The sequence below is a fragment of the Notolabrus celidotus genome, chromosome 7 (assembly GCF_009762535.1).
Source record: "Notolabrus celidotus isolate fNotCel1 chromosome 7, fNotCel1.pri, whole genome shotgun sequence".
In the NCBI taxonomy this organism is placed as follows: domain Eukaryota; kingdom Metazoa; phylum Chordata; class Actinopteri; order Labriformes; family Labridae; genus Notolabrus; species Notolabrus celidotus.
The window spans coordinates 33,557,552-33,575,271 of NC_048278.1; the positions used below are offsets into that span (position 1 = coordinate 33,557,552).

Consider the following 17,720-nt stretch of genomic DNA (forward strand, 5'->3'; position numbering starts at 1 on the left):
TCCAGTGCAATCTTAAAGTTACAATAGCTTTCCAAACATGAAGGTAGCATTGCTTTTGTTCATAATCAGTATCTACCAACCTACATTCAAATATGATGTGTTTCCAGTCATACAGAGATTGTTCTCTTTAACCTCTCTTTTTATTTGAAGGCTTCCAAAAGCGATTCTAGATGTGCATCCAGGCCCAGGAAGAAGTGTGTATATCACATCCTTACCTAAGACCTACAAGGAAAAGGTGAACTTCATAATATCGAAGAACCACGACATCATGCTGCTGAAGCTTCGTAAAGCTGTCGCCATCAAACCTGTGGATCTTCCTACTGTTGAGGAGTGTAACGCTCGTAAGAACATGTGAGTTATGATCTTTCCTAAGCTACACTTTGCAGGAAGTAACATGTCTGTAGAAAGAAACATAATCTGTGTTTTTGATTTGATGAGATTTTTAACACCTTTTCAAAACTTCTAATGAAACTGTTTGTTTTCATTATGTTTTGTATTTCAGTCTTTCATTTCAGATTGCAGGTCATTCATCCACAACTATGGGTCCGAATAAAGAAAGAGGTAAATTACTGCATATATGAACAAAACGTACATCATACTCATTTATTCAACAAATATGACCTGTTCTTTAAAAAATAAAATCTGCTTCTCTTGCTCAAGGAATGATTTTTCCAAACATTTAAAGGTGACATATCATGCAAAATCAACCTTTTAATGGTTCTCTACCTGAAATATGTTTCCCTGGCATGTCTACAAACCCCCCGAAAATGAAAAACTATCCATTCTGTCCCTGTTCTGATTTCTCCACCTTTCTGTAAATGTGTGCTGAAACGAGCCGTTTCAGTTTTCAGTGTTTTTCATACGTCACAACAACATCCGGTCTGTAACTGAAGTCAGAGCTTGGAGCTTGTTCGGCCCATAGACTGTATAAAATACAACTCAACCCCTCCTCCGTTTTTCATTCCCTGCACACATGTGTGCTAACAAGGAGCTTAGGAGGGAGGCATGCTAGTTGTAGGCTGTCTTAATAAACACAAAGGTCGGTTTTACTCCCCACGTCTGCAGATTTGAAGATCTAGTGGATGATTTTTATTTATCATGGAAAAGTGCTAGCGCTAGTTAGCATAGCCACATAGCTACATGTTCGTCGCTGTGTACCAAGACACACGTCGACATACTGACAAATAAAACAACAAGAAACACTAAATCTGTGACCAATCCTTCAGAAAGGTTCTGCTGCAGGCGCCTCTCCATCAGGATCAGATTCTGGATCAGATTCAGAGGGTTGAAGTAACACGGGTCTGTGAGCAGCCGTGTATATTCAGCCAACATGTAAACATTAGATCAACGTGCTGGAGAGCCGAGGCCACATCCACTTCCTGAGGGGGCGTGGTCAGAGAGCTCATTCTCATTTAAAGGCACAGACACAGGAAACAGCCTGTTCTGAGCAGGGCTGAAAAAGAGGGATTTTCAGGCATGCCAAAATCTGATTTCAAAGTGTTTTTTTGAGCATAAACTTTAAAGACATGTTTTGGGGACCTCTTAGACCAATATATGTTGATGAAAAAGAGCATTATATGTCACCTTTAAGACGATGATGACATGTTTTATACTTTGTGTGTAATACTTTTCTTAATCGTCATGTAGGAGAAGAAGAATCAAACACTCTTCAGTGTGCAGACATCGGAGTGATCGACTGTAAGAACTTTTTGAACTGCTTAAAGACCAACCAGCCGGACTTCTACAAGAAGCACAGCTTTCAACACCTGCTCTGTGGCCAGTCTTCTGTTGCGGATGCGTCTCCGGTGAGTTAGAGGTGTTTCTTACCCTAACATGTTTAAATCCTCAAGTTTTCAGGACGTTATGTAAAATTCTGTTCCTTCTGTTATCTGTCTTTCAGGGTGACTCCGGTGGAGGTGTGGTGCACAACGGCAAACTTTATGGGGTCATTACTTTTGGAGGTAGTGGCACTCATGCCTGTGTTAGTCCAATTGCATATATGGACGTCTGTGAATACCTCCCATGGATAAAAGAGACTGCTGGCATCCCTTAAAGAGACAAAGTAATGAAAGATCTACTCAATGATTGAACTTGAAATGTCTTGTCAATAAAGAGGCCTTTCACATGTGAGTTGTATCCCACTTGCAGTTTATCGATGTCTGTCTGTTTCAAAAACCCAGTTAAAAACGATGGTTGTAGATTTGTATTTTTTTGATTTAATACATAAAACCTCTACACACCTGTTTGATTGATTTTGCTCATCATTACAGCATCTGTAGTTCCTCTACATCAGGCATGTCCAAAGTATGGCCCGGGGCCAATCGCAGCCCAAGGTCCATTTATTTATGGCCCCAAGCTTCCATCTTAAATTGTGTTATTTATAGCACAGAAATTAATCACATTCTGAATCATCTGTACATTTGTAGTTTCTTTCAAGCGCACAAACAAAACTAAAGTCAATCCAGAAACGTCTCAAAAAGCTTCATATGGACTACCTGTTTAAAGCCAAAACACTGGGAATTCTGCAAGATGGCAATAAAGAAGAAACACAAGAACTCTTAAAGTTGACAGGTTTTTTAAAGCTGCTGTGAGGAACTTTTAACTTGTATCGATTATGGCGCCCCCTTGTGGACAAAGTGATACCTCTTATCTCTTGTCCTGTAAATGCAAAATAATTGTCTTCAGACAATAACCTCATCCTGTTGTCTTTTAACATTTAGACTTATCTTACAATGTGATTATTTGCAATAAAAACAGCCAAAAAAGGGTGTTTCTAAAGCGAGATGTCAATCATTTGTTCTGACACCTACCCCCTCAGAGCAGTTTTAGACATTAAAATGACAACAGAGAAGGTATCAGTGGTGTTGTAGATGGTCTTGTTTGCTTTTGAGGGTCATAAAGAGGCATCAGTATCAGTTACAGTCTGTTTCTCAGCCAGTTAAAAACTCCTCATAGTGCCTTTAAAGTAGTGTTTTTATCATGATGTGAAAATGTTCTTGACGAACACTAAAAGTTCAGTAGACACAAAAGAGGACACAAGACAAGATCAAAATTATGAAATTGTGCAGAAAAGGTTCAATTTGATGCATAAAAAATGTTCAGAGCACAGGAAAATTATTACTTTGTTATAAAATGTTGTCTGCTGGTCAGAAAAGTCTTAAAAACAACATGAAAAAGAAGTGTGATGAAATCCAGATTGTGATCCTGCCATAGGAAATTAATGATACAAATTTTTTCCCACATTGCTTTCCCCTACTGAAAAACATTCTCCTCCAGAAGAAGATAAAGTTTTCTAATGTTTATGTGGCTTGTTGAGAACTACCTAGTTACTGATTTATTGAGCAAAGAAAAGTAAAATAATTGTTATTAAATAAATATTTCATATATAACTTTTATGATTCCTAAGTCTCAGTAGGAGCCACTGGCCCTGAGGTTTTCATACAACATCAAATGTGGTCCTCTTTGAAAAAAGTTTGGACACCACTGCTCTACATCATGTTTCTTACAATACTTCACAAGACATTCCATCATGTGTAGAATATTGTTGACTAATTATATTCTTGTTTCAATTCACAAATTTACCTGGCATCAAATTTAAAAAGAGCATATATTTTTCATAAAAGAATAAATCTTCTCAGTTTCAACATTTCACATGTTGTTTGTGCCTTTATTGAGTTAACCCTCCTGTTATGTTAAGGGTCAAATTGACCCATTTAAAGTTCATAAATAATTTAAAAAACAAAACTTTAAAGAATTTTTTTTTCGCTATGAAACTTCTTTTGCTTGGCGTGAACAACATATACAATGAAAATGGTTCATTTCACAAATTTGCAACCCCCCCCCCTGCATGTTTATATTACATATATACTGTTTGTGGGTCAATTTGACCCGGCAGTCAAAGTTGAGGCTAAAGAGTAGTAGTATTTGTCAGAAGAGTCAAATACTAAATGTTTCTTTGCAACTGTGTGACATATTTCACCCCAATCACTTTCCAATGTACATTAAAAAAGTTTTAGCATGACTTTTCATTAAAAAAACAACTGAATTAATCTCATTGAACTATGATCTGTGAGAATTAAAGAACACCAATGCACTAACTAATGATTTAAATGGTTAGTAATGGATGTAATAATGAGATTTGATAAATGAATATTGGGATTTTTGGGGTTCTGACACTTTTGAATCATTAAATATGCCCCGGGTCAAGTTGGCCCAGGACGATTATTACTGTCCCTGAGAAACGAACATTACAGGAGGTTTAAAACACAGGGTTTACCTAATTTTAAACCTTTGATTAATGTTTTATTGACATTTGACACAGTGTCCAAACCTCTCTGAAATCGGGGTTGTATTAACTTGTCAGTGAATGCTCTTGCCCTCCCCTACCATAACCTGCTCATAAAGCTGAAGGATCAAGACAAGTGATAGGTAATTGGTGTGTACATGTCAGTCAAAGTTCGGTGTGCAGCATAAGCAGCTAAGATGACGACCCCACCAAAGATTGAACTCCCATCAGGTAACTCAAGATTGACCCTGAATGTACTCACTAAACCCAAGGGGGCGCAGTAAGATTGTCAGTCTTGCCGTAGATTAACATTTAACTCCATATTTAGCTTTATCGCACTGAGGCTCACACCAGTCCCCCCCGGCCCTTACAGACTCTAACATATTATATGATTGCCTATGTGGCCTGTGTCTTGAGCCAACCAAGGCTCAGCTGGAATCAGCCATACAGCCCAGTGTTCTTCTTGAAAGTTTATAACAGTCAGAGTCACAAATATCAGTCATGATATGATGACACTGTTGACATAACTGACAGTCCTTCACAGGCCTGGTTTTGCACTGAGAGCAGCTGTAATGTGCACTAAACTGGAGACACCAGGAACAGAGCTGATTGTTGCAGAGCTGTTAGTGGTCATATGTTCAATATGTGTTTCTTACACTGAGCCTTATTTTCACAGATGTGAGATCAGTTAACTTTAGGGGAACAAACATCAGAGTCAACCTCTTCCTTACAAGTGATATGTAAGGTATTGGTCAGCGAATGACATTATAGGTGCACTTCGACCAAGAGTTCCGGGGTCTTTCCGCCTCCAGAACTACTTTACCCTGAACTAAAAGGTTCCTGTGCCCCCCATTGTTGTCTGCGTTTCGACCGCGGGGCCGCATCCCCGGGTAGATTGTGCAAATCAGGCCAGTGCTGAGACATAAGTCCTTTAATCCTTGATAGTAGGCGGACTTTGTGATGGTCTTAATGTGGCTGCTGAAATTAAGGTCTGAGTCTATGACTGCACCAAGGTTTCTGGCTTGGTTTGAACATTTCATCTGTGCAGATTGGAGCTGAGCAGTAACCTTTAACCTTTCTTCCTCCAAAAACAATCATTTCAGTTTTTTCTTTGTTTCACTGAAGAAAGTTCTGGCTTGTCCAGTCATTGATTTGTTCAATGTATTTACTCAGCGTTTGTATGGGACTATAATCCCCTGGTGATATGGTGATGTAAATGTGTGTGTCATCTGCATAGCTATGGTATTTCAGACATCTCAGATTATTTTTATCAGCTACTAGTGTTTATGGAATAAATGTAACAAACTGTGGACTGCTTTTCCATTTCCTGGTCTTTTTTGGGAGTGAGGAGAGGAAGGTGTCACCTATATGCTGAACTCTAGTGTCTCCTGGACTGGGCATAACAATTGTTATAAGAAATAGAAAACCACTGTTGTTGTCTCTAAGGTTTTAATCCACATAATACTATGTAACAGCAAGAATCACAAATTTATTCTGTAAACTCACTGTTAATATTTGTTTTACCACAACAACAACAAAAGGAAAGAATCCAAACAGAGAACTCTGCTCATGCTGTAAGACTTCTTTATTTATACGTTCTTGTAGTAAGCACTTTTCAAATCATAAGTTACATGTTGAAAGAATACCAATCAAGTGGCAATGCATCAATCACAAATACAGCTTGGTAACTTGTGAATTAAACATGAAGTGCCTAAGATGACAGACATTTCACAGTTAGCCACTATTTGGTTGTCCCGCGACTCTGGGCTCAAATTTGATACCAGCAGTCTTTTCAATCCATTCCTTGTATTCACAGACGTCCACGAATCCAGCAGGTGCAACACAGCCATAGGTACCACTACGTGTGAAAGCATTGACACCATAAATCATGTTGTTGTACACCACTCCACCACCAGAGTCACCCTGTGAGAGGAATGTATGAAATATAGTTAGTTTTTTCATCATTTGTTAAAATTTGTATAAATATTATAATAGAAAAAAATATGACTGAAGGAAATACAGAATATAGAAGCCATGCCTACTCACCAGAGATATATCCTTTCCCTGAGATTGGTAAAGTTTAAAGTGACTTTCGCCATATTTTTTCATATAATCTGATTTGTCCAAACAGTTTTTGTATGAATTGGCTACAATTTCAAGTTCTACACACTGGAGTGTGTCTGATTCACCAGGTACTGGATGAAAAAAAGAAAAAGATATGCTTGAAATACCAAACAAAACTTCAATATGACCAACCAAACATGTAAATAAATAAATAAAGTTTGTATCCACAAATAAACAAAGTAAATGAGATAGTTATTATTATTCAGAGATAAGTTTGGAAAGAAAGTACACTGGTAGATTTGGGGTTTTCTGTTTATAGTTAATGAATGCCAACATTTAAGAAGAGTGTATTTAAAAACCACAGTTGAGTCATAATACAATTATATATGCTACAATAAAAACACTGGGATAAGCATAAATGTTAATATTAAATGAACAGAAGTTATCTCACCTCTCTTGCCATTAGGACCCAGAGTTGTTGGTCCATGACCTGCAACCTGAACCATCTTACCACTGAAATAAAACCATAACATTAAATCAAATAGTGAATTATTTTTCTTCAAGACAAATTCTGAAAACTTAAAAGAACAAAAACTACTTTTATATCAAATGCCTTCTCTTTCCAAGAGTACTCAACAGTTACTGAATTTTAGAGACTAAAGAGTTCAGAGATCAAAACTCACACAGTGGGGCGTTTGCTACAGTCAGGCGGGTCTACAGGTTGAATAGTGGTGGTTTTTTCTAGCTTCAGCAGCATGATGTCATGTTTCTCTTTAAAGAAAATATACTTCCATTTCTTAAAGGTCTTGTGCTTATTTGTCGCGCCTGGTGTTCCTGGACCTAAACCTGGATGCACACCTAAATATGCTGTTATTTCCCTTAAAATGAGAAGAGGGGAAAGAGGAACATCACTGAAGTACTGTTAAAACATCATTATCACATGATCATTACATATTTACTGAATATTAACAAATCATTGTTATATTTCTGTTAGGAATGCTATCAGGAATATCAGATTGAAATTTGAAGTTTATAAAAACACAGTACAGTGTATTATATTAAAAAAAGTTCCTCTCTTACAGATTCCAGAGGTAAAAGAGAACATTCATGGAAATATTGTCAATACATCTTAGTTTAGAAACGGGTAATAAATGACTGAATTTTAACAAAAGCAAATATGTATCCATGTTCAGAAAACTATCAAGAATTCAGATTGAATATTTCATTAAAAAACATATACTGCTACAAGTGTATTTAAGAAAGACTGTCCCTCTCTCACTTCTGCTTGCAGTGAGCTGCAGTCAGGATCCACTGGTCACTGATCAGAGAGCCACCGCACAAGAAGTTATGGGTCCCATCATTTCCAATCAACTTCACATGGTACTGACGCTCTCCATTTCCACATGTTTGACCCCCAATGATTCTCTTCTGCAGATCCACAGCTGTGCTCACTGTGACACCTGAAAGAGAAAGTCCTCCACCAGGTGAGTGTGAGTTGGAACAAGAGTAGGAAACAACTTTTAAGGCAACAATATACTACACATGGAGGAATGTCTTGTGAAACATTGTAATAACATGACATAACATAACATGGATGTGCTCATCAAGTGTCTCTTCTGCGTTCAGACACAAGTTCTCACTGACATCACACCTCATGTCATTCCTGCTGTCTGGACATACTAGTGTTAGAAATAATAACTAGTGATATGAAAGACTTTATCTGAGTCCACCCTCTGACCTTTCACACCTCTACTCCACTGACCTTACAAACAGCCTCTGATAAGTAACCTCCTCTGGTGTGGCGTTGCTCTCATGGTTATTAATGGTTGGTAATAAATGGATATTCTATGCATGCATCATGCCACTGCATCTATTGAACCTCAGAGGGTATCTTTTAGTCTAATGCTGCAAGTTCAGGAGGACAGGTAAGTTCACAGAAACATGAAATATATCTTCAGAAATTCCTCTATTAGTGGTATTCCCTTTCCAAGATATTTAAGAGAAAACCTTTTAATAAATAAACCAATGAAGCAGATTGGAAAAGAAAATGCTGACTACTCACCAACCCACAGCAAAAGGAGGAGAAGACGTGTCATGCCACCCATCTTTGCTTGACTGCCCTCCTGGTGCCACAGTGGTGCATTTTAAATGTTTTCACACTGCCCTGTTGGCACTCCAGCCACCAATCACCTCACAATGATTTATCAAAACAATCCTCATTGGCTACCATGGCTTCACATTTGCAAATTTTTTGATCACCTATCAGGTGTTCTTTCTGTGACTGTGTTCTCATCTCAGGGAGACCCCACCAGTATGTAGCACATCATAACAGGACTGAGTTTAAACAACTATAATTATTGTCTAAGTGAAACAAAATTTGGTCCTGAATGAATTCTTCAAATTCACTGAAATCAGTTACATGCAAATGCTGCTGTACCCTTGTTCTCGTTCATGATATTTGCTCACAGACCTGCTCTTGTGCAAAACTCCCTCATGTCTGGCATAGACACAGCACTACGACGATGTGAAGGAACAGCAATCAATATCTTTAAATTACAAAAACATGTTTTGTGATTAGGTGTCAGACAACAAAAGATTGATCAATCACGTTAGCAAGAATTAACTGTACTCATGTGAAACATTCAACATTTATCTATTATTGTAGCAAAACTACTTTTCAATACATGCATGGATCCATGAATGCAGAACTTTCCTCTAGCTTTATTACTTTTGGATTCCATGGAACATAAAAATAGCAGACACTGTGTTGCTTTAAAGCATGTGGTATTGAAAATTATGAAAGTATCAACCTTATGATACATCTAAAAGATATTAAAGAATGATACATGAACTGGATTAAAGCCTCATGATGTGGATGACAGCACAAACGGCATCTACCTGTATTATATTTCAGGATAAATATTGTACTTCAGGCCAGCTAACGTGAGGCAAATTGAACAGTGGCATCAATGTTAGGATGTTATACCAATTCATTAGCTGACTACTTCCTGTTTGTGCAAACGTTAAAGGATCTTACCTTATTGTTCCACTATGTTGCATTGACTACAGTAATGTGAAAGGTACAGTGACTCTTTGGTTCAGAGCCACACAGTAAATGTTGGGCTGTTGTTCTTTATACATCCGGTGAGTTTAACCGGATTAATCTGTGATTTGTAATTATGCTAGGAAGTGGCTGAATGCTAACATTAGCTGTAATCCAAAGGAGGTTAATAAGTTATCAAATATGTTTCTTAATTCAAACTATGACCTCATGTCCATCCTGCGGCAACAGCTACTACTACTCGTCTCATCACTATCACCGCTCCCTCTGTGTCTCTTCTTCTCCTCTATTCCTCTTTCCAGACCCAACTCGGTCGAGGCAGATGGCTGTCTAACATGAGTCTGGTTCTGCTCGAGGTTTCTGCCTGTAATCAGGAAGTTTTTCCTCCCTGCTATAACTAGCTAAATACTGCGAGGTGCAATGCTCATGGTGGATTAAAGTAAGTAATTAAGTAAGTAAGATTTATTTACAGAGCACCTCTCAAAAACAGAGGTCCCAAGTTGCTTTACAACAACAACAATAGAAAAACATTAAAAGGCAAAACAGCGATTGCAAATACATCCAAAAACATGACATAAAAACAGACAGATTAAACAAAGGCAAGTCTAAACAGATAGGTCTTCAACTGCTTTTTGAACCTGTCAACAGTGTCCACAGTTCTCAGTTCCAGAGGGAGACTGTTACAGAGTTTAGGACCAACAACCTGGAAAGCAGAGTCCCCTTTAGTTTTTAACCTGGTACGAGGCACAACCAATAAACCCTGATCAGAGGACCTCAGAGTCCTGCTGGAGTTATAAGGCTTCAGCTGCTCCCTAATGTAGACTGGAGCCTGACCATTGAGCAGTTGAGTGGGGTAGGACTGAGTCTTACTCTGTATTGAAGTTGGGTCTAGACCTGCTATGTTTGTAAAAGTGTCTTGAGATAACGTTTGTTATGTTTTGGCGCTATACAAATAAAGATTGGTTGATTGATTGATTGATTGATTGATTGATTGATTGATTGATTGATTGATTGATTGATTGATTGATTGATTGATTGATTGATTGATGTCTCTCTAGATTTAATCATTGCCTTTTTTTTCTTATTAATCCAGAAACTAAGAAAATGAATCCAATTAGTTGGATTCTCAACATTTACCTGGGACAAGGCAGTATGATGTGATGATAACATTTAGCTTCCACTATGCCATCTGTGGATTGCTTCAGGGAGATTTTATTTGGGAAGTTTTACTGAGCTGCATTTTGAATGTGCATATTAGTTAAATATGTGTGAGGCAAATTCAACAGTGGCATCAATGTTAAGATGTTAAGAAGGAGTCAGCTGATAAAATAATCTGTTTGTGCAAACGTTAAAGGATCTTATTATTGTTCCACTATTGCATTGATTACAGTAATGTGAAAGTTAAGGTGAATCTTTGGTTGAGACCTGCAGAGTATGTATGATGTGTATGAGAGAAACCAGACCTCTGTGCATGCAAACAGGTCACTTTATATCAATGTTAGCAAGCTACTCAGTAGTCTTTGAGGTGGTGCACCTGTTACAGCAGCATAACCACCTGTAGCCTGCTATAACAGTAACTGTGTGAGTGTGCAGAGTATTGTTAAGCATGAGTGTGATTGACAGCACTAACAAACATTCATTGCAGTGTGTTTGAGTGAGGGATGTTAAACACATGCCTCATGAAGTTGATGTGCTTGTATTTGTGTATTTGCAGAGAAAGAGTTGGAGTAAACGTTTTTATAAAATCCATGCACGCATGGAAATCCCCTTATTGTGTCCAAGTGTGCAACAAAATACACCTGCACTGTCATTTTAGAGGTTAGAGGGGATAACAAACACTTGTCGTGTCTGCTTTACTCTCTCCCTGTGAGTTGGTCTTTGTGGATGTGTTCCAGAGACAGGGAGGACTATCTCCTGGTGCAGCAAGGTATCAGTCAAAGTAAACAGAACACCTTCATGTTTCAGTCAGTTAACACAAATGAAGACGACAGAGAACAAAGAGAGCCTCGTACAAAACTATGATGAGATAGTGAGATTTAAATGAACATCTGGATACACTCACTGCAGGAACAAAAGCAGACGTAGTGTGCTGACGTTTGTTTAATAAAATGTGATGTACTTTGACACCCAAGGCAAATTCAGCAGACAAAGAGAACTTAGGACGGGTGAGCTCCATGGTGTCGATAGGCAGTGACATATTTTACTACTGATCCCTCATGAACTCCTTCAAACCCTCATATTGAGTCAGGAGTGGACAGTTACAACTGAGAGTACTCTGAGCACCAAAGACAGAAAACACAACTGAAGCATATTACAAAGGAATACAAACATAATTGTTAGGATTTTCACCAGGACTGGACCCAAAAGCAGAACTCAGGCAAGCTAGATTGTGAAAATACAAGTCTTTTATTTTGAGTTCACTCTGTGGTAAAGGCGCCGTGGGTATCGAGCGGAGCAGTCCCTCTCTCCGGCGTCCTTCCACAGGGGGTAACAGGAGCTCAGGCAAAGGCAGGCAGGTTCAGCAGCAGAAAGGGAAGCGATCAGCACGAGAGCGGGAAGCATGCACGGCAATCTCTGAAGCAAGATGAAACACACACTAAGACAAGTAAAAACATAAATGCTTGAGGAGCCACGGACTCAGAGTACCACTGAAAAAAACTGAAGTACGATCTGGCAACGATTAGGAGAGAATCTGGAGTCTTTATAGGAGAGGGTTATTATTGAATGGCTTCACCTGGTGCTGCCTGTTGAATGGAAACCCCACCCACATTCACCCACAAGACACAAACAAGGGGAAGAGACACAGGAGGAGGAGTAACAGACAGGGAAATGACAAAACACACACACAAGCTGTGTCTCAATTCAGGGTCTGCATCCTCCTGAGGCTGCATTTTGAAGGCCGATTACGTCACAACGCTGCGCGAAGGCTGTCCCATTTCGAAGGCTCCTTCAAAAACACCCGGATGCAGCCCACAAATGCGGCCTTCTTTTCCCTGTTCTAGAAGGACACATCGCTACTATCCTTCGTGGCCTCATACATCCCAAGATCCTTTGCGTGCTGCAAAGGAGAGAGACGGAGTGGAATTCACTTTTAAATGTAAGTATTTGGGTTTTACTCTTTTGAACATCCAACGCCAGATATGTGAAGCTTCAAGGGACCTTAACACTTTAATGTTTCTGTTAAATTACATGACGTTAGTAATGCTTACATGTAGCCACGGGACTAGACTGTTATACTTCATATTTTGTATAAATGGACTAAGATGACCAACTTTAGATGAGGTTGTGAGCCCTGCATTATTTCCAGACTGTTAAACTGTAGGTAAAGGTTTGCATTGAATACTGAGCTGACTTCAGGATTATTACAATTTTTATTATTATTGTTATTTCGCCATATAAGAATCCTTGTGTCTGTTGACATGACAAAACGTGCTTTACATTTCTTTTGTTTTTTAGGGAGCAAGGATCAAACCGAGAGATTCATAAACCTGAGGGATCAGAACGATCATTACGGGTGTAAAACATTCAGCCACTGTTAGATGGAGGTTAGTCAATAATTATGGTAACACTTTATAATAATGGATCAGTTTTCTTAGTGAAATAATGCTGAAGTCATGTTGAAGTAATGCATGACTCATGATGAATTTCTGTATGAATTAATAAGTAATTCCTGTTGTTCACCATGAACTAATGATCCTGTCTGACTTCATGTTATGACAACGTGTTTAATACATCATTAGTTAAGGTATGGTAATTAACAATTACTTCATACATCAGTTCAGATTTCAACAAATTTGCTGGACATACGAGTTTTTATTTTTAGGATGATTGAATATGAACAGCCTCTCAGGCTGAATTTTAAAATGTCATATTTCTGAGAACATACTGAATGGTGTGTGTATATATACATATACATATATATATATATATATATATATATGTATATATACACAATATATGTATATATACAGTATTTACACACATATGTGTGTTTATTTAACAACATGTGTCTTGGCCAGCAGGCCAAAATAAATGGGACAACCTGAAAATAAAATACAAAGTGTATACAGACATGGATGATGATATTGAAGCTACTATGTTTTTTAAGATGTTTTGTTTTTCAGAGCTGGCAAAGAGAAAATCAACAGAACACTTCTGAAAAGGTGTATGACAACATTCACATCACATAGTCATATTTTCAAATCTCCTGTCAGCTTTTAGCACTGACTTAATGTAGCATCTACGGACAGCAGAAACCTTGACGTAAAGGTGAGGGCGTGAACAATTGGTGACGCAACCCGGAAATCCTCCGAAGGCCAGACCGTCTCATTTCACAACGGTTAATGCGGCCCTCAAACGGGCCTCCGAAGGACTCACCTCCGAAGACCGCGTAGGCTGCGTCCTCCGAAGGATGCAGCCCCTGAATTGAGACACAGCTACAAAGAGGGAGAGGGGAGGGCTGCCATGATGAGGACCATGACAATAATCACCTTAATACAGCTCCTCTGTGGTGACTGTGATAGCTTATTTTGAAATAAAGGATTTAAGTTGGCACCTTAAAAGCCCCCAAAGCAGGAGAATGTTTAACTTTAAGCTATCAAGGTTGAACTTCCACCATGTTTTTGTGTCTCAGTTCCTTTACAGACATGGATCACTCTGGGACACACATGAAGTACAGATACTGATTGTTTTCAAGATGACATGTAAGCTGTGAGAGTGTAAAACATGACCATAGGCCGACAGTACAAGAATACAGCAACAATTTGACTTAGTTCCAGTTTTAAGGACACACTTTGACAGATCTGTTCACCTACTTAAACACTCAGTGACGTGCTTTATTTCTCTGATCCTGCTGCTGAATGAAGAGCAGCTGAGGGGATGTTTTTCATGATGTCAGAGTCACTGTCCGGCTGTTGAGAAATATAGGGTGCCGTTTGTAATATTGTGAACACTGAAAATAACGACAACAATTCTCCACATTTAGCTCCAAGACATCATAAAAACGTCACTTTTTTTTATCACATTTAGAGCAGATAACTAAAAACTTGTAAGTTCAATACCTTCAGAAATACAGAGTTATAAAAAAATTGCCCCCCCCCCCCTTCGTGCAGTGTGTGCAGATAGAAGAATTAGCTATTAAGACCTAAACCTTTTTTTATTACCAGGCTGTAAACATGTTTATTATTGCTGTAAAGATCGTCTTCTTTGAATGGGTGTGTATGTGGTTGCTGGTCTTTCTGCAGCCAGCCTCAAGTGGACGCTCAAGGAACTGCAGTTTAAAACACTTACACATGGGCTTCATATTTTAAGACCAGAGGTTGCTGCTAGGTATTTACACAAAACTGGATTCTCAAGTCTCAGGATGACTCTTACTTTGATTCTGAAAATGTTCTGGGTTTCACTCTAGGGGTGATTTCTTCTGCTGCCAAATTCACACATACACTCACAAAATGATCCCCATAGAGTCCTTGGACCAAAGATTTCTGTCAATTTTCATTCATCATTAAGTCGTAATAAATAATATTTTGCTTGACTCTTCTCTTCTGTTGCCCCTAAATGGTGGAATGAATTAGCCAACTCCATTCAATCTGCAGAGTCCCTCTCTACTTTCAAAAGACAGCTAAAGACCCATCTCTTTAGGAATCACTATGCACTTAGCTACAGTCATGGCCAAAAGTTTTGAGAATGACACAAATATTACATTTTCACAAAGTCTGCTGCTTCAGGGTTTTTAGGTGTTTTTGTCAGATGTTTCTATGGTATAATGAAATACAATTAGAAGCATTTCATAAGTATCAAAAGCTTTTATTGAGAATTACACAGAATTCATGCAATAAGTCAATATTTGCAGTGTTGACCCTTCTTTTTCAAGACCTCTGCAATGGCATGCTGTCAATCAACTTCTGGACCAAATCCTGACTGATGGCAGTCCATTCTTGCATAATCAATGCTTGGAGTTTGTCAGAATTTGTGGGTTTTTGATTGTCCACCCGCCTCTTGAGGATTGACCACAAGTTCTCAATGGGATTAAGATCTGGGGAGTTTCCTGGCCAAGGGCCCAAAATCTTAATGTTTTGTTCCCCGAGCCATTTTGTTATGACTTTTGCTTTATGGCAAGGTGCTCCATCATGCTGGAAAAGGCATTCTTCATCACCAAACTGCCCTTGGATGGTTGGGAGAAGTTGCTCTCGGAGGACGTTCTGGTACCATTCTTTATTCATGGCTGTGTTTTTAGGCAAGATTGTGAGAGAGCCCACTCCCTTGACCGAAAAGCAACCCCACACATGAATGATCTCAGGATGCTTCACTGTTGGCAAGAGACAGGACCGATGGTAGCGCTCACCTCGTCTTCTCCGAACAAGCCTTCCTCCAGATGCCCCAAACAATCGGAAAGGGGATTCATCAGAGAAAATGACTTTACCCCAGTCCTCAGCAGTCCAGTCCCTGTACCTTCTGCAGAATATCAGTCTGTCCCTGATGTTTTTACTGGAGAGAAGTGGCTTCTTTGCTGCCCTCCTTGACACCAGGCCTTCCTCCAAAAGTCTTCGCCTCACTGTGCGTGCAGATGCACTCACACCTGCCTGCTGCCATTCCTGAGCAAGCTCTGCACTGGTGGTGGCCCGATCCCGCAGCTGTAACACCTTCAGGAGATGGTCCTGGCGCTTGCTGGACTTTCTTGGGCGCCCTGGAGCCTGTTTGGCAACAATTGAACCTCTCTCCTTGAAGTTCTTGATAATTCGACAGACGGTTGACTGAGGTGCAATCTTACTCGCTGCTATAAACTTCCCTGTTAGGCCCTTTTTGTGCAATGCAATGATGGCTGCACGTGTTTCCTTGCAGGTAACCATGGCTAACAGATGAGGAACAATGGTGTCATGCACCATCTTCCTTTTAAAGTGTCCAGTCACTCAATCATGACAGATTGATCGCCAGCCTTGTCCTCATCAACACCCACACCTGTGTTAATGTGTGTGACACCTGTGTGCCATTGAAATTATGTTAGCTGGTCCTTTTGTGGCAGGGCTGAAATGCAGTGGAAATGTGTTTTGGTGATAAAGTTCATTTTCAAGGCAAAGAGGGACTTTGCAATTAATTGCAGTTGAGCTGATCACTCCTCATAACATTCTGGAGTATATGCAAATTGCCATTATAAAAACTGAAACAGCAGACTTTGTGAAAATTAATAGTTGTGTCATTCTCAAAACTTTTGGCCATGACTGTAGACTGTTCTCCACTGTTGTCCCCAGTGGCAGATCATGTCTTCCAGCTACAGTTGACTCTAACTGTCCTGCTCTACTCTGAGAATCTGTGTTCAGCTCTTGAGTGACCCAGCATTTGGTACTTTGGTGATTATTGTGGTGATGTTAATTGTTGATGATGATAATGGAAGGTCTTAAATTGGTTGGTTGCTTCATTGTAGATGTTCCTTATTTTGAAAAAAAAAATAAATCCTTACTTAATTTTGTGCATTGCCTTTACACTGCTTGGCAGTACCTGCACCCAAATTGACTTGAAGCACTTTGTTACCCATACTGATCTTGTTTCCTCTTGTCTAGATCTTTGATTGTGTTGTTCTTGTTCTCATATGTACGTCGCTTTGGATAAAAGCGTCTGCTAAATGACATTGTAACATTGTACCATTGTAACTCTTCAAACACTATAACAGCTTGAGATTCATCTGAAATTCACCTGGTGGTGTTTTGCAGGTGAGAAACTCACCTGGTGGACCTTTGTTAAGTACCTGTCTGCCACCTAGTGGGTTGTTCTTTATTGCAGGCTGCACACCTGAGATCAGTCGGGTACCTTTCATCAGCAGGTGTCATTGTTTCTACACTCTTTGAAAGGACAAGAGCTGAAACACACTGAGTTCAAATAAAGAAAAGTTCAATGATCCACAAAATAAGAGATGTTCCCCAAATGTTGTGCAAAGATTAAAGTCATGTTGAAATCTATCTAAAGTTTGTTATCCATCACACCTTCAACATTCTGACTAAACTGAACTTTGACACTTAATCATATTACTCCTGGACAGAATCCAAATCCATACTGTTATTTTATTATTATTATTATTATTATTATTATTATTATTATTATTATTATTATTATTATTATTATTATTATTTTCAAATTATGGACAAACAGGGTTACTCTTTACAACTGGGAGGTTAAAATTACTATGCATGTACTCTTTATCATATCTGTATGGAGGTTGCTGTAAAGTGATACCTTAAACACTGTTTTTTGAAACAATCATCCTGAATTGCTTCTAATGTTTGGTCTAAATGATCTTTTAAAAAAGACAGACACTTA

The 17,720-nt window shown here is 38.9% G+C and overlaps 2 protein-coding genes across 2 annotated transcripts in view; one reads left to right on the forward strand and one right to left on the reverse strand.

Annotated features, from left to right (window-relative positions):
• Positions 1-2,136, forward strand: part of LOC117815591 (transmembrane protease serine 9-like) — a 13,977-nt gene extending 11,841 nt beyond the window's left edge. The window contains exons 7-10 of the mRNA XM_034687395.1: positions 151-351; positions 503-561; positions 1,648-1,805; positions 1,901-2,136. Of these exons, the coding sequence (XP_034543286.1) occupies positions 151-351; positions 503-561; positions 1,648-1,805; positions 1,901-2,053 (571 nt within the window). The 3' untranslated portion in view covers positions 2,054-2,136. The remainder of the gene's footprint in view (positions 1-150; positions 352-502; positions 562-1,647; positions 1,806-1,900) is intronic.
• A 3,716-nt stretch (positions 2,137-5,852) lies between these two features.
• On the reverse strand, positions 5,853-8,528 carry LOC117816050 (trypsin-like). Its single transcript, XM_034688139.1, has 6 exons — positions 8,412-8,528; positions 7,629-7,809; positions 7,033-7,227; positions 6,801-6,862; positions 6,332-6,480; positions 5,853-6,208 (listed from the first exon to the last, which is right to left on the reverse strand). Exons 1-6 carry the CDS (start codon positions 8,452-8,454, stop codon positions 6,020-6,022), a joined length of 819 nt encoding a protein of 272 aa, XP_034544030.1. The 5' UTR covers positions 8,455-8,528; the 3' UTR covers positions 5,853-6,019.
• Positions 8,529-17,720: the final 9,192 nt, after the last annotated feature.

Coding starts and splice junctions, on each gene's coding strand:
- LOC117816050 (XM_034688139.1), bottom strand. CDS start 8,454: ATGGGTGGCATGACACGTCTTCTCCTCCTTTTGCTGTGGGTTG. Junction 7,228..7,628: donor GCAGCTCACTGCAAGCAGAA/GTGAGAGAGGGA, acceptor TCTCATTTTAAG/GGAAATAACAGCATATTTAG. Junction 6,209..6,331: donor AGGGAAAGGATATATCTCTG/GTGAGTAGGCAT, acceptor TTCCTCTCACAG/GGTGACTCTGGTGGTGGAGT.